The sequence below is a fragment of the Salmo salar genome, chromosome 11 (assembly GCF_965601325.2).
Source record: "Salmo salar chromosome 11, fSalSal1, whole genome shotgun sequence".
NCBI lineage: Eukaryota > Metazoa > Chordata > Actinopteri > Salmoniformes > Salmonidae > Salmo > Salmo salar.
In genome coordinates, this window is record NC_138301.1 from 2,673,923 (window position 1) to 2,692,936 (window position 19,014).

Consider the following 19,014-nt stretch of genomic DNA (forward strand, 5'->3'; position numbering starts at 1 on the left):
CTGTTTAATGTGATGTTTGGGTTTGGAAAGAGTTTTTTGACCTGTGTGAAGCTGTTGTATGCTGGGGCGTCAAGTATGGTCAAGGTGGGAGGGGGGCTCAGTAGGCCAGTCTGGGTGAGACGGGCCATTAGAGGGCATCCATGTCTATCTGAAGATGTTTTGGATATATGGTTGTAGAAGTGGGTATTGTTTTGGGTATTGTGATGTTGGTTTGTATCATGTGGTAGATGGAAAGGTGAGTATGGTACACGTATGCAGTACAGGATATATTTTGGTGTTTTATTTTTATCGCTCTCTCGCTCTCTCATATATATATATATATATATCTTTAACCAGCACTGGCTGCTGGAGTCGGCCAGACTGCCTCTAGCCTGAGGCAAGAGTAGTGGAGGAGCCGCACGATGTGGTTCATACGCTCTCCCTCTGGAGAGGCTGCGCTAGCGCCAATGTGCTAATGAGCTCAAAAGGACAATTATTCACAATTTAAATCAGCCTTGCCCTGTGCACTCACCTCAAAGTTGAGTTGTCGAGTTAACCCCTCACCGCCTATGGCCCTGCCACCAAGGTTCTGCCCCTATGTCTCCTCTGACCCCCCACCTTGTGTCCTCTCTATCTCCCTAATGCAGACCTGTTTGACCTTCTGGGCAATCGCAGTGGGCAGAGAGGTTTCATAAGTTGACCTCGACATGAGATGGAGAGCGAGAGAGTAAAACAGAGAGAAAGAGTAAAAAAGAGTGAGTGATGGAGATAGGAGAGAGAAAGAGGGAGAGATCAACAGCAGCGATATATGCTAAAACAGGCCTCTGCCATGTCATAATCACCCCAGTCCAGCGGTCCACTGATACTTCCTGACGAGATGTGCCATTACCGAAAACTGCTGAACGTGCGCCAGAGCACATCTCTGATTCAAATATGCTTTCCCGTTTCCCTTCCCCTGCAACACACATACACTGTTTCTATCTCTCTCACACACACTGACATCCATCTCCATAACACACAAACACAACCTCTCTCTCTCCCCCCCTCCCACTCTCACACACGCACGCACACACACACTGATGCAGGCAATAGAGTGTGGAGCGTTACACCATATTACACCCACTCCCCCTCCCCGGTCTCTCTTCTCTTACCATTCATACTGTGAAGCTCACGCCAGGTTAGAGGGTTAGCATGTGGTGTGCTGCCTGTGTCAGGCTGAAACAATGTGATAACTGTCAAGGGCCTTGTCGCTCCAGGCCTGCCCCAGACGAGTGAGGGGCCCTGGGCCATGGGGCTGCTATGCCACTGCCTCTCGCTGGTTATGGCCTGGGCTAACATGCTAATACAGTATGCTAATATACTATTTTACTCTGTGGCAATGGGGTTGGCATTATGGGGAGAGGATCTGATTTTAGGAGCGTATAAGTTTGGGGTCTCTATCAGTGTGTACATTTTAATGGCTGTTTACTTTGGGAAGTGTGCATCGATAAGAATCACATCATCCCAGCTAACAACAAATGTTCCCACAACTTTAGAGAACGTTCCCTTAAGAATCTCAGTAGGTCATTAACTAACGTTTTCATAGGAATGTTTCCCAGAGACCATTACCTTAATGTCAAATAGAACTTACAGAACTTAAGATGTAAATATCCTAGACATGTTTCATGGGAACGTTGCAAGAACATTCATGTGTTCAGTTCCCTGTAGGTTAGGAGAATATTCTATCAACATCCCACCAAACATACAAGGAACATGGTTGCCATGTTCTCAGAACACAAGATATTTACCGTTTGATGTGTATGAACACACGGGTGTGATCATTCTACAGTGGTCCCTGCAGCATAAGCTCAAACCGGTGTGATGAACACTTCATTAGAACATCTAGTTTTGATTGACGCAACAGTCAGTGTTTGAGCTGGCCACACTGATTTTTCACAGAAACATTTTGCACAAACACAACTTTATGTCCTCAATGTGAGCTGTTTATTTTTGGATCGCAATGTTCAGACATTCACAGTAGTAACAGCATAACACAATTCTCATCCAAATCGAAAAATGTAGGCTACATTAGTCTAAGGAAAGAGTGAGCTAACACAAGCAGTCATATATAGCTGACTCTTGGCCAACAGAAACCATAATATGAATGAGGCACTACAAAGTCTGCCTGTTCGGCACCAGGAGAAGGGAGCAGAGGAGGTTGACAAAGTACATGTGTTTAGCTTGTGACAGACTTCTGTGTTTCACCATGGTGTTTGCAACGCCAGGGTTGTGGGTTTGTTTCCCACGGGGGGCCAGCACAGAATTTTTTTTTTTAATGAAATTGTATGAAATGTATGCATTCACTACTGTAAGTCACTCTGGATAAGAGCGTCTGCTAAATGACTAAAATGTAAATGTAATATGCTCAAGCACTATTGAGCACATCTTCAGCAATTACTGACTGACTGACTGACAGGTGACTTGACCGGAGTGCTGCCATGATACTATGCTTTTAGGGTTGGGGGGTAGGAATACAGTTGTTGTTCAATCACTACATGAGTATTGAAATGTAGGTTATGCATACTAATAAGTTGTAAGTCTTTTCTTGCATTTTTTTTTCCTTTAGTAAAACTAGTTTCAGTTTTTGTTGTTCAACCACTACCAATACTTCAATAAAATACACCCGTTACGTATAGGCCTATGTCTTTTCTTGCTGTTCTTTTCTCCAGTAAAACTGTAAAGGAGTGTATGTTCAAAAAGTATGTTGCTAGCATAGAAAAGCTGACCTCAATCTTCGACAATCTGACCTCAATCCACTTCCAGTTGTGATGTTGGCAAATAATGTTCAATACTGTTTGTGTGTGTGGTTTCTGAAAGTACAGAATGAAGAGGAAGTATTAGTAATTAGCATACAATATCAGGATATAACAATAAAACAGTATTACAAAGAAGTAACATAACACTGATATAAAAAGAAAAATTGTATTGACAAAATCACAATTATGTATGACTTGCCTCGTTGAATAAAGGTTAAATTGAAAAAATGTATAAGAAACAGAAAGAAACAGTAACTGAAGAGCTCCACAAGATCTCCACAAGGAGGCAGGGCAGGGCAGAGCTATGCTAAACAGGCCAAATTTATACACAGACCATGGTCATGATAAGGGCAGCTTCAAAGTATACAACAGAACCTAATACTTCTCTAACGCCATTAGCATTGTTTTACAGAGCTATTAGAATATTGTAGCTAGCAAGATACTGTAAGCACAGTTTAGTATCAAACCATAAAGGTTACCAAGTATTACCTTGCGTGTACGCAATTGTAAAGGAATACACACAGAATACATTATGTACATGCATACGGTGGATTCTGAAAATATTCAGACTCCTCCACTTTTTCCACATTTTGTTACATTATAGCCTTATTCTAAAATGTATTAAATTGTTATTTTTCCTCAACAATCTACAGACAATACCCCATAATGAAGTAAAAACAGGTTTTCAGACATTTTTGCAAATGTATTAAAAATAAAAAACATACCTTATTTACATAAGTATTTAAACCCTTTGATAGAGAACCTAAATTGAGCTCAGGTGCATCCTATTTCCATTGAGCATCCTTGAGATGTTTCTACAACTTGATTGGAGTCCACCTGTGGTAAAGTCAATTTATTGGACATGATTTGGAAAGGCACAAACCTGTCTATATAAGGTCCCACAGTTGACAGTGCATGTCAGAGCAAAAACCAAGCTATGAGGTTGAAGGAATTGCGCGAAGAGCTCCAAGACAGGATTGTGTCGAGGCAGAGGAAACCTTGCTCCATCCCTACAGTGAAGCATGGTGGTGGCAGCATCATGCTGTGGGAATATTTTTCAGAGGCAGGGACTCGGAAACTAGTCAGGATCGAAGGAAAGGTGAATGGAGCAAAGTACAGAGAGATGCTTGATGAAAACCTGCTCCTGAGCGCTCAGGACCTCAGACTGGGGCAACGTTTCACCTTCCAACAGGACAACGACCCCTATGCACACAGCCAAGACAACTCAGGAGTTGCTTCGGGACAACTCTCTGAATGTCCTTGAGTGGCCCAGTCAGAGCCTGGACTTGAACCTGATCGAACATCTCTGGATATACCTGAAAATAGCTCCCCATCCAACCTGACAGAGCTTGAGATGATCTGCTGAGAAGATTTGGAGAAACTCTTCAAATACAGGTGTGCCAAGCTTGTAGCGTCCTACCCAAGAAGACTCTAGGCTTTGTGTGTGGTTGTTGAAGCAGCTTTGTCAGTGATTACAGCAAAGTACTGAGTAAAGGGTCTTAACACTTATGTAAATGGAATAATTCATTATTTTTTTTTATACATTTGCCAACGTTTTTATAGACCTGTTTTTGCTTTGCCATTTTGGGGGATTTTGTGTTTAGAAAAAAACTATTTAGTCAATTTTAGAATATGTCAGTAACATAACAAAATGTGGAAAAAGTGAAAGGGTCTGAATGCTTTCCGAATGCACTGTACATACATACATACATACATGCATACAGTGTGCTACAGTAGAAGCGACAACACGATATACAGAAACTATAATCATAACGTAATAAGGCACTTTCTTTGACAGGAATGCACACATGTCCAAAGTTATTATTAGTAAGGAAAACAACAAGGAAGGAAATGTCAGTGCCAGCCAGAAAATGCGCCAGGGGGAAAAAGTTAATGCAGGTTCTGTTCTGACTGGAGATGTGCAAATGTCTGTATACTTGATCTGGGGAAACACTGGGGGAGTGCTTGGGCTCTCATCGAAGAGAGAAGTTTGTCTGGCTCATCTAGCTAATCCTCGCCTTACATTAGCACAGCATCTCTAAAACGTAAATTGCCTGCCACAGTGAAATGGCCGACTTCTATGTGAATTAATGAGGCAGAACACACCTTATTTCAAACTGTTCATGCAAGGGGGACTGTTAGAGATATTTGGAAGTCACATGTGAAAAGGTTAATGTTCCCCCAATATTGTGTCCCAAAATTTTTTAATTACACAGCACGTCTTGTTACTGTTGCCGAAATCAAACCAAATCAAATTTATATAGCCCTTCTTACATCAGCTGATATCTCAACGTGCTGTACAGAAACCCAGCCTAAAACCCCAAACAGCAAGCAATGCAGGTGTAGAAGCACAGACCAGTCAAGGCCCTGAGTGGTGAACCACTGATCCATTCATAGGTCTTTGTCTATTGGCAAGGGATACTCACACACAATGTGCTTTTAACTTACGTATTTCACACACTTGATTACATTGTGCATGTTCATTTATACAATAAGTATTATTCAACATTTCCTCACCTGGGATTTGAACTCACAACCTCTTGGTTCACGGTACTCCAATTTTCCTGCTACGCCACCATGTCCATGTCAAGTATCAGTTAATCTGACTATTCTTTATCATTTATTTTATTTACTTATTTCAGCATTTTAAGGGCTTTCTGTATAATTGTTCAATGTTTTTAGGGCATATTAACCTGTTTCAATGATACTCCTGAATCACTATGATCAATAAAATATTTTCTTGAGTATATGGTGTGGATTAAAAAAAACACCAGAGTTCTTTTTGAGATGCTCAGCTGTCTAGAATTCTACTGATTCCCATCTTTCAATGAGAAACTCATTTGAATGATATCAGATAGGTGTGCTGTAACTGTTGCCAAATAATGACATTAACATTGCTAAGAACGTGAGAGTAGGGTGACTGTCCTAGCGGGTCTCAAACCCAGGCCACCAGCACCCTAAACACTGTCCCAACGAGATATCTCTAGGGGATGTGTTATTGGGCCAGTATAGTTACACCCTGTCCAGAAGAAACCCTAACCTCCTCCCTAGGAATTTGTGTAGATCTGAAACAACTTGATAAGTGTAAGCAATAGGCTGATTGCACTTTGAAGTAAATCTCAGCTTTCTTAAAACTACACTCAAGAAAAACTGTATTTATCATATTGATTCAGGAGTGTCATTAAAACAAGTTAATATGCCCCACCAATGTTGACAACTCTACAGAAAACCCTTCTCTCATCAAGTCAATGATGAGAGAATAGTCAAATGAATTGATAACTGACACCGACATGGTGGGCGTAGCAGCATCATCTGAAAGCCATGAACCAAGAAGCTGTGAGTTCAAATCCTAGTGAGGACATGTTGAATAATAATTACTGTATAAATGAACATGCACAATGGACACATGTTGAAATAAATTATTACAATGTGTAAGTTAAAAGCACTTTGTGTGTGTCCATAACCTTGCCAACAGACAAAAAGACCTGTGAATGGATCAGTGGTTCACCAATCAGGGCCTTGATGGGCTTGGCAACAGTAACAAGGTGTGATAGGTTTCTTTAGGACCAGCATGCATCATCCTAACAAATGATACAGAGAAATGTTCTTGCAACATTCCCATGAATCGTGTCTAGTACGATCTGAGAATGTGGGACATTGATGGAATATTCTCCTTACCCTCAGAAAACTGGACACAGGAATGTTCTTGAAATGTGCCTACAACATTAATATCTTATATTCTGAGAACATGGCAACTATGTTCTATATACACTCACTGGCCAGTTTATTAGGTACACCCATCTAGTACCGGGCCGGAGACCCTTTTGCCTCCAGAACAGCCCAAATTCTTCGGGGCATGGATTCAGCAAGGTGTCAGAAACGTTTTTTTGCTCAGTTGGTATCAAGGGACCTAACTTGTGCCCGGAAAGCATTCTCCACACCAGTACGCCACCAGCCTATACCAGGCAGGATGGGTCCATGGACTCCATAGCTGTTTATGCCAAATCCAGACTCTGTCATCAGTATGACCCAACAGGAACAAGGATTCGTCAGACCAGGCAATGTTTTCCTACTCCTCAATTGTCCAGTGTTGGTGATGGCGTGCCCACTGGAGCCGCTTCTTCTTGTTTTTAGCTGATAGGAGTAGAATCCAGTGTGGCCGTCTGCTGCAATAGCCCATCCATGAAAAGGATTGACGAGTTGTGCGTTCTGAGATGCTGTTCTGCACACCACTGTTGTACTGTGGTGTTATTTGTCTGTTTGTGGCCCTCCTGTTAGCTTGCACAATTCTTACGATTCTTGCCATTCTCATTCGACCGCTCTCATCAACAAACTGTTTTCGCCCAGAGGACTGCCGCTGACTGGATGTTTTTTGTTTGTCGCACCATTCTCGGTAAACCCTAGACACTGTCCAGTGTGAAAAGCCCAGGAAGGCAGACATTTCTGAGATACTGGATACGGCACACCTGGCACCGAAAATCATACGACGCTTGAAGTCGCTTAAGTCACTCGTTTTGCCCATTCTAACGTTCAATTGAACAGGAACAGAATGCCTTGATGCCTGTCTGCCTGCTTAATATAGCAAACAACAACCATGTTCTAGATACGTTCTGCTTGACATGAAGGGAATATTCTCCTAAATTTAACACCAAAACACACTAAAAAGGTTCTCCGAAGGTTTTTGTTAACATATATTGAAAAAATATTAAAACGCAACAATTTCATAGGTTTTACAGAGTTACAGTTCATATAAGGAAATCAGTCAATTGAAATACTGAACAAAAATATAAACACAACATGCAACAATTTTGAAGATTTTACTGAAATCAGTGAATTGAAAGAAATTGATTAGGCCCTAATCTATGGATTTCACATGACTGGGAATACAGACATGCATCTGTTGGTCACAGATACCTTAAAAAAATGACCTTACAATGGGCATCAGGATCTCGTCACGGTATTTCTGTGCATTCAAATTGCCATCGATAAAATGCTATTGTGTTCATTGTCCGTAGCTTATGCCTGCCCATACCATAACCCCACCCCTACCATGGGGCACTCTGTTCACAATGTTGACATCAGCAAACTGCTTGCCCACGCAACGCCATACACGTGGTCTGCGGTTGTGAGGCCGGTTGGACGTCCTGCTAAATTCTTTAAAACGACGTTGTAGGCGGCTTATGGTATGGAAATTAGCATTAAATTCTATGGCAATAGCTCTGTTGGACATTCCTGAAGTCAGCATGCCAATTGCACACCCCCTCAAAACTGGACATCTCTGGCATTGTGTTATGTGACACAACTGCACATTTTAGAGTGGCCTTTTATTGTCCCCAGCAGAAGGTGCACCTGTGTTATGACTATGCTGTTTAATCAGCTTCTTGATATGCCACACCTGTGAGGTGGATTGATTATCTTGGCAAAGTAGAAATGCTCACTAACAGGGATGTAAACCAATTTGTGTAAAACATTTGAGAGAAACAATATTTTTGTGCATATGGAACATTTCTGAGATGTATTATTTCAGCTGATGAAACATTGGACTTTGTATGTTGAGTTTATATTTTTGTTCAGTGTAGATATAATGTTTCCCGAACTAACGGAAAACTGGACACTCAAACATTAGGGGAACTTTACAGGTAACATTACAAAATCGTTCTCTCTCTCCCTATAATTGTTACCTGGGATTGTACTCCCCTTTTTTTCTCCCTACGGGCATTTCCGAGTAGCCCTTAGTGTTCTTTTTTTTTTCTCTCTCTCTCTCTCTCTCTCTCTCTCTCTCTCTCTCTCTCTCTCTCTTCTTTCTTCTTCCCTCTCCATCACCTGCTGTTTCTCTCTCCTTGTCTCTGTCTCAATTCCCTCTCTTCCCCACCTACCTCCTGTCCCCCATCACCTGCTAAATGACTAAAATGTAAAAATCTTGCCCAGGCTGATGTTACATGAAGCAACTCGCACGCAATCTTGACCACCTTCTGTGACGAGCCTCGTAGGCTGTCTTACGTCATAAGCCAGATGTCTTCGGTCCTAGTTCTTGAGGCCATGGTGTCTACTGGGGTTCTCTTCAACCTGTCACTTCATTCAGTGCTTCTCAATCCAATGGATGTGCACTGAACATTTTTGTTCTAGGCGAACACTAACATACCTAACTCACCAAGCCTTTGATTAGTTCAATCTTTATTTGTTATTTTTTTAGGGATAGAACTTCACAACATTCTTAAAAAAATAACAGCGTTTGGTGAATTTTCTGTGACAATTAGAATTTAAAACATTTTTATTCGGGTGTCTGAATATGGGCATCCAACTGTAATATACAGGAGAGCTGTTCGAAAGTAAGAAATCAGATTTTTTTCCAGGAATGCCCTCTAAAACTTGAACTTTCATGTACCTTAACAAAAACATATTTGTTATTTCGTTTGAAAATATGATCCTTCCTCTTTTGTTTCTCCTGTGTTGACGCAGCCCCTGCCAATGCCCAGATCTCGCACGCGGGCCAGGCATGCGTGGTGAAGGAGGACAACATCAGTGAGAGGATCTACACTATCAGAGAGGGAGACCGCCTGGAGCTCCAATGTCTGGTCAAAGGACACCCACAACCACAGGTAACATGTCATAACACGACTGTGTGGCTCAGTTGGTAGAGCATGGGGCTTGCAACACCAGTAGAGAAACATGGGGCTTGCAAAGCCATCTTAGATACACCAACAAATCACACAATGCCAATTCTCTGACCTCCACATACACACACAGTATTCTCAACCCCCCTGTATTTGACCAAGGAGCAGATTTAAAGTGCATATTAAAAAGCACTCTCTCTTCTCAGATCTCACCATCTGGTGAAAGCTACAGAGGAGAGCTCTGAGTCTGGTGTGAGCTGTTTTGAGAACTCTTTTGAACACTAATGCAGATCAAGCTGACTTTAGACTGTGTGTGTGTGTGTGCGTGCATAAGTGTGAGTGTAAGACAGGTGAGAAAAGCAGTGTGCTCCCCGGAATACCCACAGGTCTGGTGGCATGAGAATAAAACAGGGGTGTGTGTCTGTGCCCCCACCTCCACTGCCCACGTCATCTACTAACCCCAAACTGTCTCAGCAGATTCCTCTACCTGATTCCCTGAGTCATCTAACCCCCTACCAACACATTTCATGTGCTGTCCTCTCAGGGACTGATGCATTTTTTCTTTCTTCCAATTCAATTTCAATTTAAGGTGCTTTATTGGCATGAAATAGCCTACATCTGTAAATATCGCTAAGGCATTCCAAAACCATAGTTTTAGAAGTCAAGTCACACAAGTCACACTTGCATCTTTCTCTCTCTCTGTCTTTGTCTCCCAACCTCGCTTTCTGTTTCTTTCTCTCCGCATCTCTCTCCTTTTTCACTCTCATTCTGGCTCTGTTTTCCCCCTTTTTCTATCACTCCCTCTTCTCTCTCTCCATCGCTCTCTCATACATATTCCTTCCTATATACAGACACTCGCAGACATATTTGAATACTTTAGTTGGATCCACAGTGAAACCTTGGCAGTACAAAGGACCCAATTATTTTAGAGGTCATGCAGATGTTATACTTGGTCTTTCTTCAATCCCAAACTTTTACAGAATATATTAACTTCATACCATCACTGCTTTACTTGTGTAGAATGGTGCCTGACTCTTGTCTGCGACAAACACACACACGCATGCATGTACTCACATACAACACACTTCGAACACACGTGCACACACACTATCTCTATTTATTTAGACTTGGCTCTGAAACAAAATGCACAAATTTAATCAAACTTTCATTCCCTCCATATAGCCGAGTGTTAGAGAGAAAAAACATTTAGGCAAATATAGACACAAGTAAGGTTCCTATCTCAGTTTGTCAAGGAACAGTTGTGAAATTCAGTAATTTGCAACAGCAATGGCTTGTTCCTTCTGGGCCTGTGTCAGTCATGTATTTTGAATAATGACTATATTGGTCACGCTTTACGAAAGTAAAACAATAATAACAATATTACATTAACTTTCAGCGCTTGTATTGCCTCGGGCTATGGTGCTCAGCAGCGTTTCAATTCTAAGTGTGTTTGTGAGTGTTTGCCTGTGCGTGTGTGAGGAGGCCACACACACACACACACACACACACACACACACACACACACACACACACACACACACACACACAAAGGAAAGGAAGCTAGAAAAAGTCAGTCTAGTCAAGGTGAGACAAAGGGTAGACATGATTTGGGTTGGCTGTCTTCTCTGGGGAGTGTTTGAAGAAAGTTTGCTATCGTTAGATGTGCAGCACTGAGGGCTTGGCTATATAGTGTACATGGTGTCACCTAGGCAATGTGTTAGTATTATAACTACTTGATAATGAGTGATGAGGTCTTGAGGCAGTTCTTAGTGTGGTTGATGAAAGCAAGAACATTACTGTATTCCACCTTACTTATTAACCACAGGAGGTTGGTGACACCTTAATTGGGGAGCATGCGCTTGTTGTATGGCTGGAGCGGAATAGGTGGAATGGTATCAACTACATCAAACACATGGTTTCCATGTGATGACATTCCATTTGCTCCGTTACAGAAATTATTATGAGCCGTCCTCCTATCAGCAGCCCCCTGTAATATGAACATACTTGAACACCAGCAAGCACACACATTTTCTTTAGGAAATGTCCTTTTTTAGTTAAATTAAATATTGCATGGTAAATCATAGTGAGATTGAGAGCAAGGTTTAGGAAAACAAATGACTTTAGTTTTACTACATTATCTGTGTCAACTCCTTCCATTCTTGCAGTGTGACTTTTAAATGCATCGAAGATACAGGGAGGAGAGAGAAAAAGTGAGAAATAGTGAACGGAGAGAAATAGAGGGAGAGATCGACAGATAAAAACCAAGACATAAAGGAAGATACTGTCGATTGAGTGATAGAGAGAACGAACGAGACACTGTGTGTTAGAAAGGGAGAGAGAAAGATGGAGTGTGTGAGTTGTATGAGTGTTTTTCCCTACTGAGGAATCCGATGGAAGAGAATGCAGAGTAGTGTGAGTTTGTGTGTGTAAGTAGAGTACCATGATGACCTCCATTCAGCTCTCCCCTCCTCTTGGTAGTGTCTTAACTGAGGCATTGCCATGGCAACCTGGCACGCCACCTGCCTTCCATTCACGGTCGGAATACGAATATGGACACACACACATGGACACACACACGTCACTATCCCATTTAGCTTGGAACTCCAGGATGTTTATATTATATGTGACATTTAACCTGCAATACAATTGGCGGTTTGAAAACGTTCCAAAATCTCTTTCTTCTCTCATTCAAAAGGGGCCACCATGAAGTGGGTTTAATCCTTATGAGTAACAGATCAGTTAAGCAAAATAGCCATAGAATAGGGAGCTCATGTGTTTATTTTTGGGGTTGCAGTGTCTTGAAAAAGCCATTTGGAGTGGCCAGCTGCAAAAGGGGAAATTATGAATTATGACACACCCACAGAGATAGAGAGACTGCAATTGGACAGACGGCAATCAGACAGATGGGAAATCAGACATACGAGCAGACAGAAGGGAAATCAGACATATTAACAGATGAATGGACAGACAGGCAGAATTACAAGTTATTGGATGCAGTGCTTCTTCTATTTCAGAGATTATTACTGTTCTTGTACATCAACATTGTGAAGTAGTGTTGTGTCTGGACTGGAGTTCCTACTTCCCTAGAGTCAGATTCACTTGTGGATACATTTGTATGTCTCTGGGGAAGTAGATAAAGGGCCTCATTGCCAAAATCCTGAAGTATCCCTTTAAGGCATGTATGCTCTTCACTACATATTGAAGGGTGTTGAGATGAACACATAAGGGATGGCTTCTTTGAACAGCTGTCAAATGTCAAAGAAATACACTGTGTCCATGTGATGGGATGTTGTGTCCGATTGGCCCTCTCCGTTGGAATGTGTGACCTGATGATGTCATGGCATTTGGCGGGGCACTGCGGGAGTCTGTGCCGCGTCCCACCGGGACTACTGAGTTTCCCCTGCAGTGGCATTCTGAGGATACCTGATCCCCAATCAACCCCTCTACTCCTTAATCCCTTTCTTCTTCTCTCCCTCCGTCATCTTACGCATATCAGCAAACTTCCCATAAACTGGCCACCCTGGTAGAGAGCAGTTTGTCCATATGCAGTGTGTGGAACATAACATGTAATAAACATGTTATACATTTTTTTTTTTACATTTTAGTCATTTAGGAGATGCTCTTATCCAGAGCGACCTACAGTAGAGAGTGCATATGTTTCCATATTTGTTCGTACTGGTCCCCCGTGGGAATACGAACCCACAACCCTGGCGTTGCAAGTGCCATGCTCTACCAACTGAGCCACATGGGACCACTCGTATAAACACACATATCCTGGACATAATGAGCTGTAAGCATCAAACTTATAATAAACTGTTGGACATACTTTTCAGTGGAGTAGATGTGTCTAGCATGGTAAATCTATATTTTTTGAAGCAATTGTGAAACACTCGATATGACTTTTCTTGTGTCACTAGGGGCGCTAAAACTTTACACCACTTTTATTAGACTCACAGAAACTCATATAAGGCCCCCCCTCGTCCTCCCTTCTGCAAATCTGACCATTGCTTAATTCTCTTGCTTCCTGTTTACAAATAAAAGTTAACATCGGAAGTACCAGTGACATGCTCAATATGGAAGTGGTCCGATGAAGCAGACGCGAGGCTACAAGACTGTTTATGCTCGCTTCGAGGAATGCAACACTGAGTCTTGAGTGAAAGCCCCTGTTGTTCCGGATGACTGTGTGACTCGCTCTCCATGGCCGATGTGAGTAAAACTTTTAAACAGGTTAAGTCGCAAGGCCGCCGGGCCAGACTGAATACCAGGGCGCGTTCTCAAAGCATACGCAGACCAGCGGGCAAGTGTCTTCAGACATTTTCAATCTCTTCTTGTGCTAGCCTGTAATCGTATGTTTCAAGGTGAACACCATTGTCCCTGTTCCCAAAGAACCCAAGGTAACCTACCTAAATGAGTATCGCCTTGTAGCACTCCCATCTGTAATTATGAAGTGCTTTGAAAGGCTGGTCATGACACACATCAACACCACTATCTCAGATAATGCAATCTCAATTGCACTTCACACTGTCCTCTCCCACCTGGACAAGAGGAGAAATAACTATGTGAGAATGCTGTTCATAGACTATAGCTCAGCGTTCAACACCATTGTCACCTCCAAGCTCATTACCAAGCTGGGGACCCTGGGACTGAACACCTCCCTCTGTAACTGGATGCTTGACTTCCTGACGGTACGGCCCCAGATGGTGAGGGTAGGCACAAGACCTCCGCCATGCTGACCCTCAACACGGGGACCCCTCAAGGGTGTGAGGTTAGTCCCCTTCTGTAGTCCTTGTTTACCCATGACTGCGTGGCCACGCACTACTCCAACACCATCATCATCAAGTTTGCTGATGACACGTCAGTGGTGGGCCTTATCAGTGATGGCGATGAGCCACCCTACAAGGACAAGGTCAGAGACTTGGCAGTGTGGTGCCATGACAACAGCTTATCCCTCAATCATTAAGACCAATGAGCTGATCGTGGACTAAAGGAGAACGAGGGGAGAGCACACCCCCATCCACATCGACTGGGCTGTAGTAGAGTGGATAGAGAGCTTTACGTTCCTTGGCATCCACATCACTAAGGACTTAACATGGTCCACCTACACCCACACAGTCGTAAAGAGGGCAGGACAGCACCTCTTCCCCCTCAAGAAGCTAAAAAGATTTGTCATGGGCCCTCGGATCCTCAAAAGGTTCTACAGCTGCACCATGGAGAGCATCTTGACTGGCTGCATCACCGCTTGGTATGGCAAATGCAACACCCTCAACCGCAATGCGCTAAAGGGTGGTGCGGACAGCACATTACATCACTGGGGCCGAGCTCCCTGCCATTCAGGACCTCTACAGTATATCAGGCGGTGTCAGAAGAAGGGCCTAAAAATTGCCAAAGACTCCAGCCACCCAAGCCATAGACTGTTCACTCTGCTACCGTCCGTCAAACGGTATCGGAGCATTGGCTCTCAGACCAACAGGCTCCGAAACAGCATCTAACCCCAAGCCATAAGACTGCTAAATAGCCATAAGATTGCTAAATAGTTAATTAATTGTTACCTAGACTATCTGCACTGTCCCTATCTTGCACTGACTCCATGCACACTCACAAGACTATGTATACACACTCACATACACACACTACACTAACACAAAACTCAAACATTCACATACAGTCAACAAACAAACACACATACCCATATTAACACAACAAATCAAAATCAAATGAAATGTATTTATAAAGCCCTTCTTAAATCAGCTGATATCTCAAAGTTCTGTACAGAAACCCAGCCTAAAACCCCAAACCGCACGCAATGCAGGTGTAGAAGCACGGTGGCTAGGAAAAACTCCCTAGAAAGGCCAGAACCTAGGAAGAAACCTAGAGAGGAACCAGGCTATGAGGGGTGGCCAGTCCTCTTCTGGCTGTGCCGGGTGGAGATTATAACAGAACATGGCCAAGATGTTCAAATGTTCATAGGTGACCAGCATGGTCAAATAATAATAATCATAGTGGATGTCGAGGGTGCAACATGTCAGCACCTCAGGAGTAAATGTCAGTTGGCTTTTCATAGCCGATCATTCAGAGTATCTCTACCGCTCCTGCTGTCTTTAGAGAGTTGAAAACAGCAGGTCTGGGACAGGTAGGACGTCTGGTGAACAGGTCAGGATTCCATAGCCGCAGGCAGAACAGTTGAAACTGGTTCGTTGCTCCAGTGCCTTTCCGTTCACCTTCACACTCCTGGGCCAGACTAAACTTAATCATAGGACCTACTGAAGAGATGAGTCTTCAATAAAGACTTAAAGGTTGAGACCGAGTCTGCGTCTCTCACATGGGTAGGCAGACTATTCCATAAAAATGGAGCTCCATAGGCGAAAGCCCTGCCTCCAGCTGTTTGTTTAGAAATTCTAGGGACAGTAAGGAGGCCTGCGTCTTGTGACCGTAGCGTACGTGTAGGTATGTACGGCAGGACCAAATCGGGAAAGATAGGTAGGAGCAAGCCCATGTAATGCTTTGTAGGTTTGCAGTAAAACCTTGAAATCAGCCCTTGCCTTAATAACAGGATGCCAGTGTAGAGAGGCTAGCACTGGAGTAATATGATCCAATTTTGTGGTTCTAGTCAAGATTCTAGCAGCCGTGTTTAGCACTAACTGAAGTTTATTTAGTGCTTTATCCGGGTAGCCTGAAAGTAGAGCATTGCAGTAGTCTAACCTAGAAGTGACAAAAGCATGGATTTTTCTGCATACTTTTTTGGCAGAAATTTTCAGATTTTTGCAATGTTACATAGATGGAAAAAAGATGTCCTTGAAACAGTCTTGATATGTTTGTCAAAAGAGAGATCAGGGTCCAGAGTAATGCCGAGGTCCTTCAGTTTTATTTGGTTGTACATCATCAAGATTAATTGTCAGATTCAACAGAAGATCTCTTTGTTTTTTGGGACCTAGAACAAGCATCTCTGTTTTGTCAGAGTTTAAAAGTAGAACATTTGCAGCCATACACTTCCTTATGTCTGAAACACAGGCTTCCAGCGAGGGCAATTTTGGGGCTTATTATCTATCCTGATGCCTAATACCTTTTCCTTGCCTTCTTGTACATACTGTATCTACCTCAAATACCTCATGCTCCTGCACATTGATCTGGTACTGGTACTCCCTGTATATAGCTCTATTCTTGTGTATTATATTCCTTGTGTTACTATTTTGATTTTTATAATTATTTTTAACTCTGCATCGTTGGGAATGGCTCGGGAAGCAAGCATTTCACAGTTAGGGTCTACACCCATTGTATTCGGTGCATGTGACAAATAAAATGTGATTTGATGATATATTCCTAACAGGGAATAGTATAGCAGTCAACTTTCTCAGCTGGGAAAACTAGTTAAAAGTCTGCATTATGACATAACTTTAAAAAAATATATATCCTGCTGCGATTACTACCAATTTAAAAGACAGAAATCTTTAAGCCAACAACAGTCTCCAGTCATTGGAAATTGCACCATGAGTCTTCCCGAAATTGGGAAGAGAGCAAGGGCACCATCCCATTCTCCCCATCTCTCCCCTCCCTCTCATTCTCCAAGAGGATCCAATTTAGCCATGTTAGCCTGGGCAATAAAGGGATTGCTTTACAGAGAATGGCTCTGATTGAGGATTTATCCAATCCTTTATCAAGACTGATTGTTTACCTTCGCCCCAGAAGATTGGATTGAAAACGGGGTCACGCCGTAATCCATACAGAACAGAGAGGAATCCAATCATTTCTCCACCTATCTCTCTATCCTTCCCACATTTAGGGACAAGCGGGTGAAACGGGCAAAAAGCCCTACATCAAGTCAAGAGAGGTTTGATTCACCCTCCAAGATCCGAAGGGTCAAGGATTTGGTTTAGTTAGGTGGATAAGAGAGGAGGGGGAGATAGAAGGGGGGGACAAAGGGACTTGAATAGTTCTTTAGGGACTGGGATATTTTGTCATGGACTTTTACCTTCTATTTGTAGGGTTTCATGTTTTTATATATTTTCAAGGAATGGAAGATGGAAGGCATTGACAAGCTTTTAGCCCCAGCTCCAGGTTTCGCTGATGTTGTTCTTGAAATATCTTCATCCCGAAGGGGAGGTGAAAGCCTGTGGCGGAGGCTATGTCTGCATTGACTCCTAAACTGCACAGCCCATTCTGCTGGTGTCACCGCTGGTGTCCCTGTGCTATTCCACTAAATCTAGTCCAGCAGATAGGTGAAATAATTGTTCCATTTTATGATACAAAATAACACACTTGGAACACTAATACTTAATGCCTTAAGCAACATTTTAAAGATTGGAGGCAGTCTGGGAAGCCTGCCGGTCAACCAGGGTGGCCATTTTAATAAAATGGCTGCCATCTGGATTTCGTGTTAGGAAATAGGGTAAAATCGTTCCTAAGAACATCAAAATGACCTGCAACAATTCTGATAAAAATACTGTTAAGACCTTCATGGGGGTCATATTGAGGTAATTTTCACCATAGTCTAGCAGCTACGGGAAAAAGTTCTGAAGCTGTGATAGAGCCACTAACATTAACACACAGATAGGGCATGTCTAAACAAGTATTTTTGGCTATAGTGACATCGCAGAATTTGTCCGTTATCCCCCTGGCGTTGATTTCCAATATGACCTCTGAAAAATTAGGTAAGAAACCCAAGATCGGTAACTGGTTGGATAATTGTCACCAAGGGTACTCTGCTCTGTTCAGGTCAATGAGCAAGCAAACAAACTTAAATTGGACACCCATAACTGTAAAGAACTAGAGAAATGGCTTGGCAGGATTTAAATACAAATTAAATATGTGAATGAGCCTATCAGGGCAATCCTGATAATTAATAACAAGTGGGTGGCATTAAGAGAGACTCAAGAGGTGAAATCAACTTTGTTGATCAAGTTCATGTCAGTAGAACGCTGCTCCACTGTGAGGGCTTTTATACAGCCGCCACCCAGCTGCAAGGGGCCATATTGGACTAGATTCACTTGGCCATATCGCCATAAATAATTGGTACATACAGCCCAATGATGGCTTACATTTTTTTAGGGGGTCTGGAAAACACAAAGATGCCATAAATACGTATCCGTCACGCCTGCTCCCGCTCCCCCTCCTTGGCGCTCGAAGACGCCAGGCTCCCCAGCATTACACACTCCTGCCACCATCATTACGCACACCTGCCTTCCCCCCGTCACACGCATCAGCAATTATTGGACTCAATCACTGTCATTACCTCCCCTATATTTGTTCCCCGCTTCAGGATTAATGTTCATTGGTCATTTTTTGTTTCCTGGTTCTAACGCTGTTCCTCATTAAATGTTCAACTCCCTGTACCTGCATCTCTTCTCCAGCGTCGGTCCTTACAGTATCCTTTAAATCTTTTGTAGAATAGAAGAGAAAACGTATGCCAACTTAGTTTTTTACACATGTGATTCACCCATTCACCACAAAGATACAGACATCCTTCCTAACTCAGTTGCCAGAGAGGAAGGAAACAGGGATTTAAACATGAGGCCAATGGTGAGTGTAAAACAATTACAGTTTAATGTCTGTGATAGGAGAAAACTGAGGATAGATACATTTTAGTTACTCCACAATAATAACCTAACTGACAGAGTGAAAAGGAAGCATGT

At 42.6% G+C, this 19,014-nt stretch overlaps 1 protein-coding gene across 2 annotated transcripts in view; it reads left to right on the forward strand.

Annotated features, from left to right (window-relative positions):
• LOC106561882 (MAM domain-containing glycosylphosphatidylinositol anchor protein 1) overlaps positions 1–19,014 on the forward strand; it is a 470,281-nt gene that overhangs the window by 95,536 nt on the left and 355,731 nt on the right. For both annotated transcript variants that reach the window (XM_014126164.3, XM_014126165.3), the window contains exon 3: positions 9,234–9,373. In XM_014126164.3, coding sequence (XP_013981639.1) covers positions 9,234–9,373 — 140 coding nt within the window. The remainder of the gene's footprint in view (positions 1–9,233; positions 9,374–19,014) is intronic.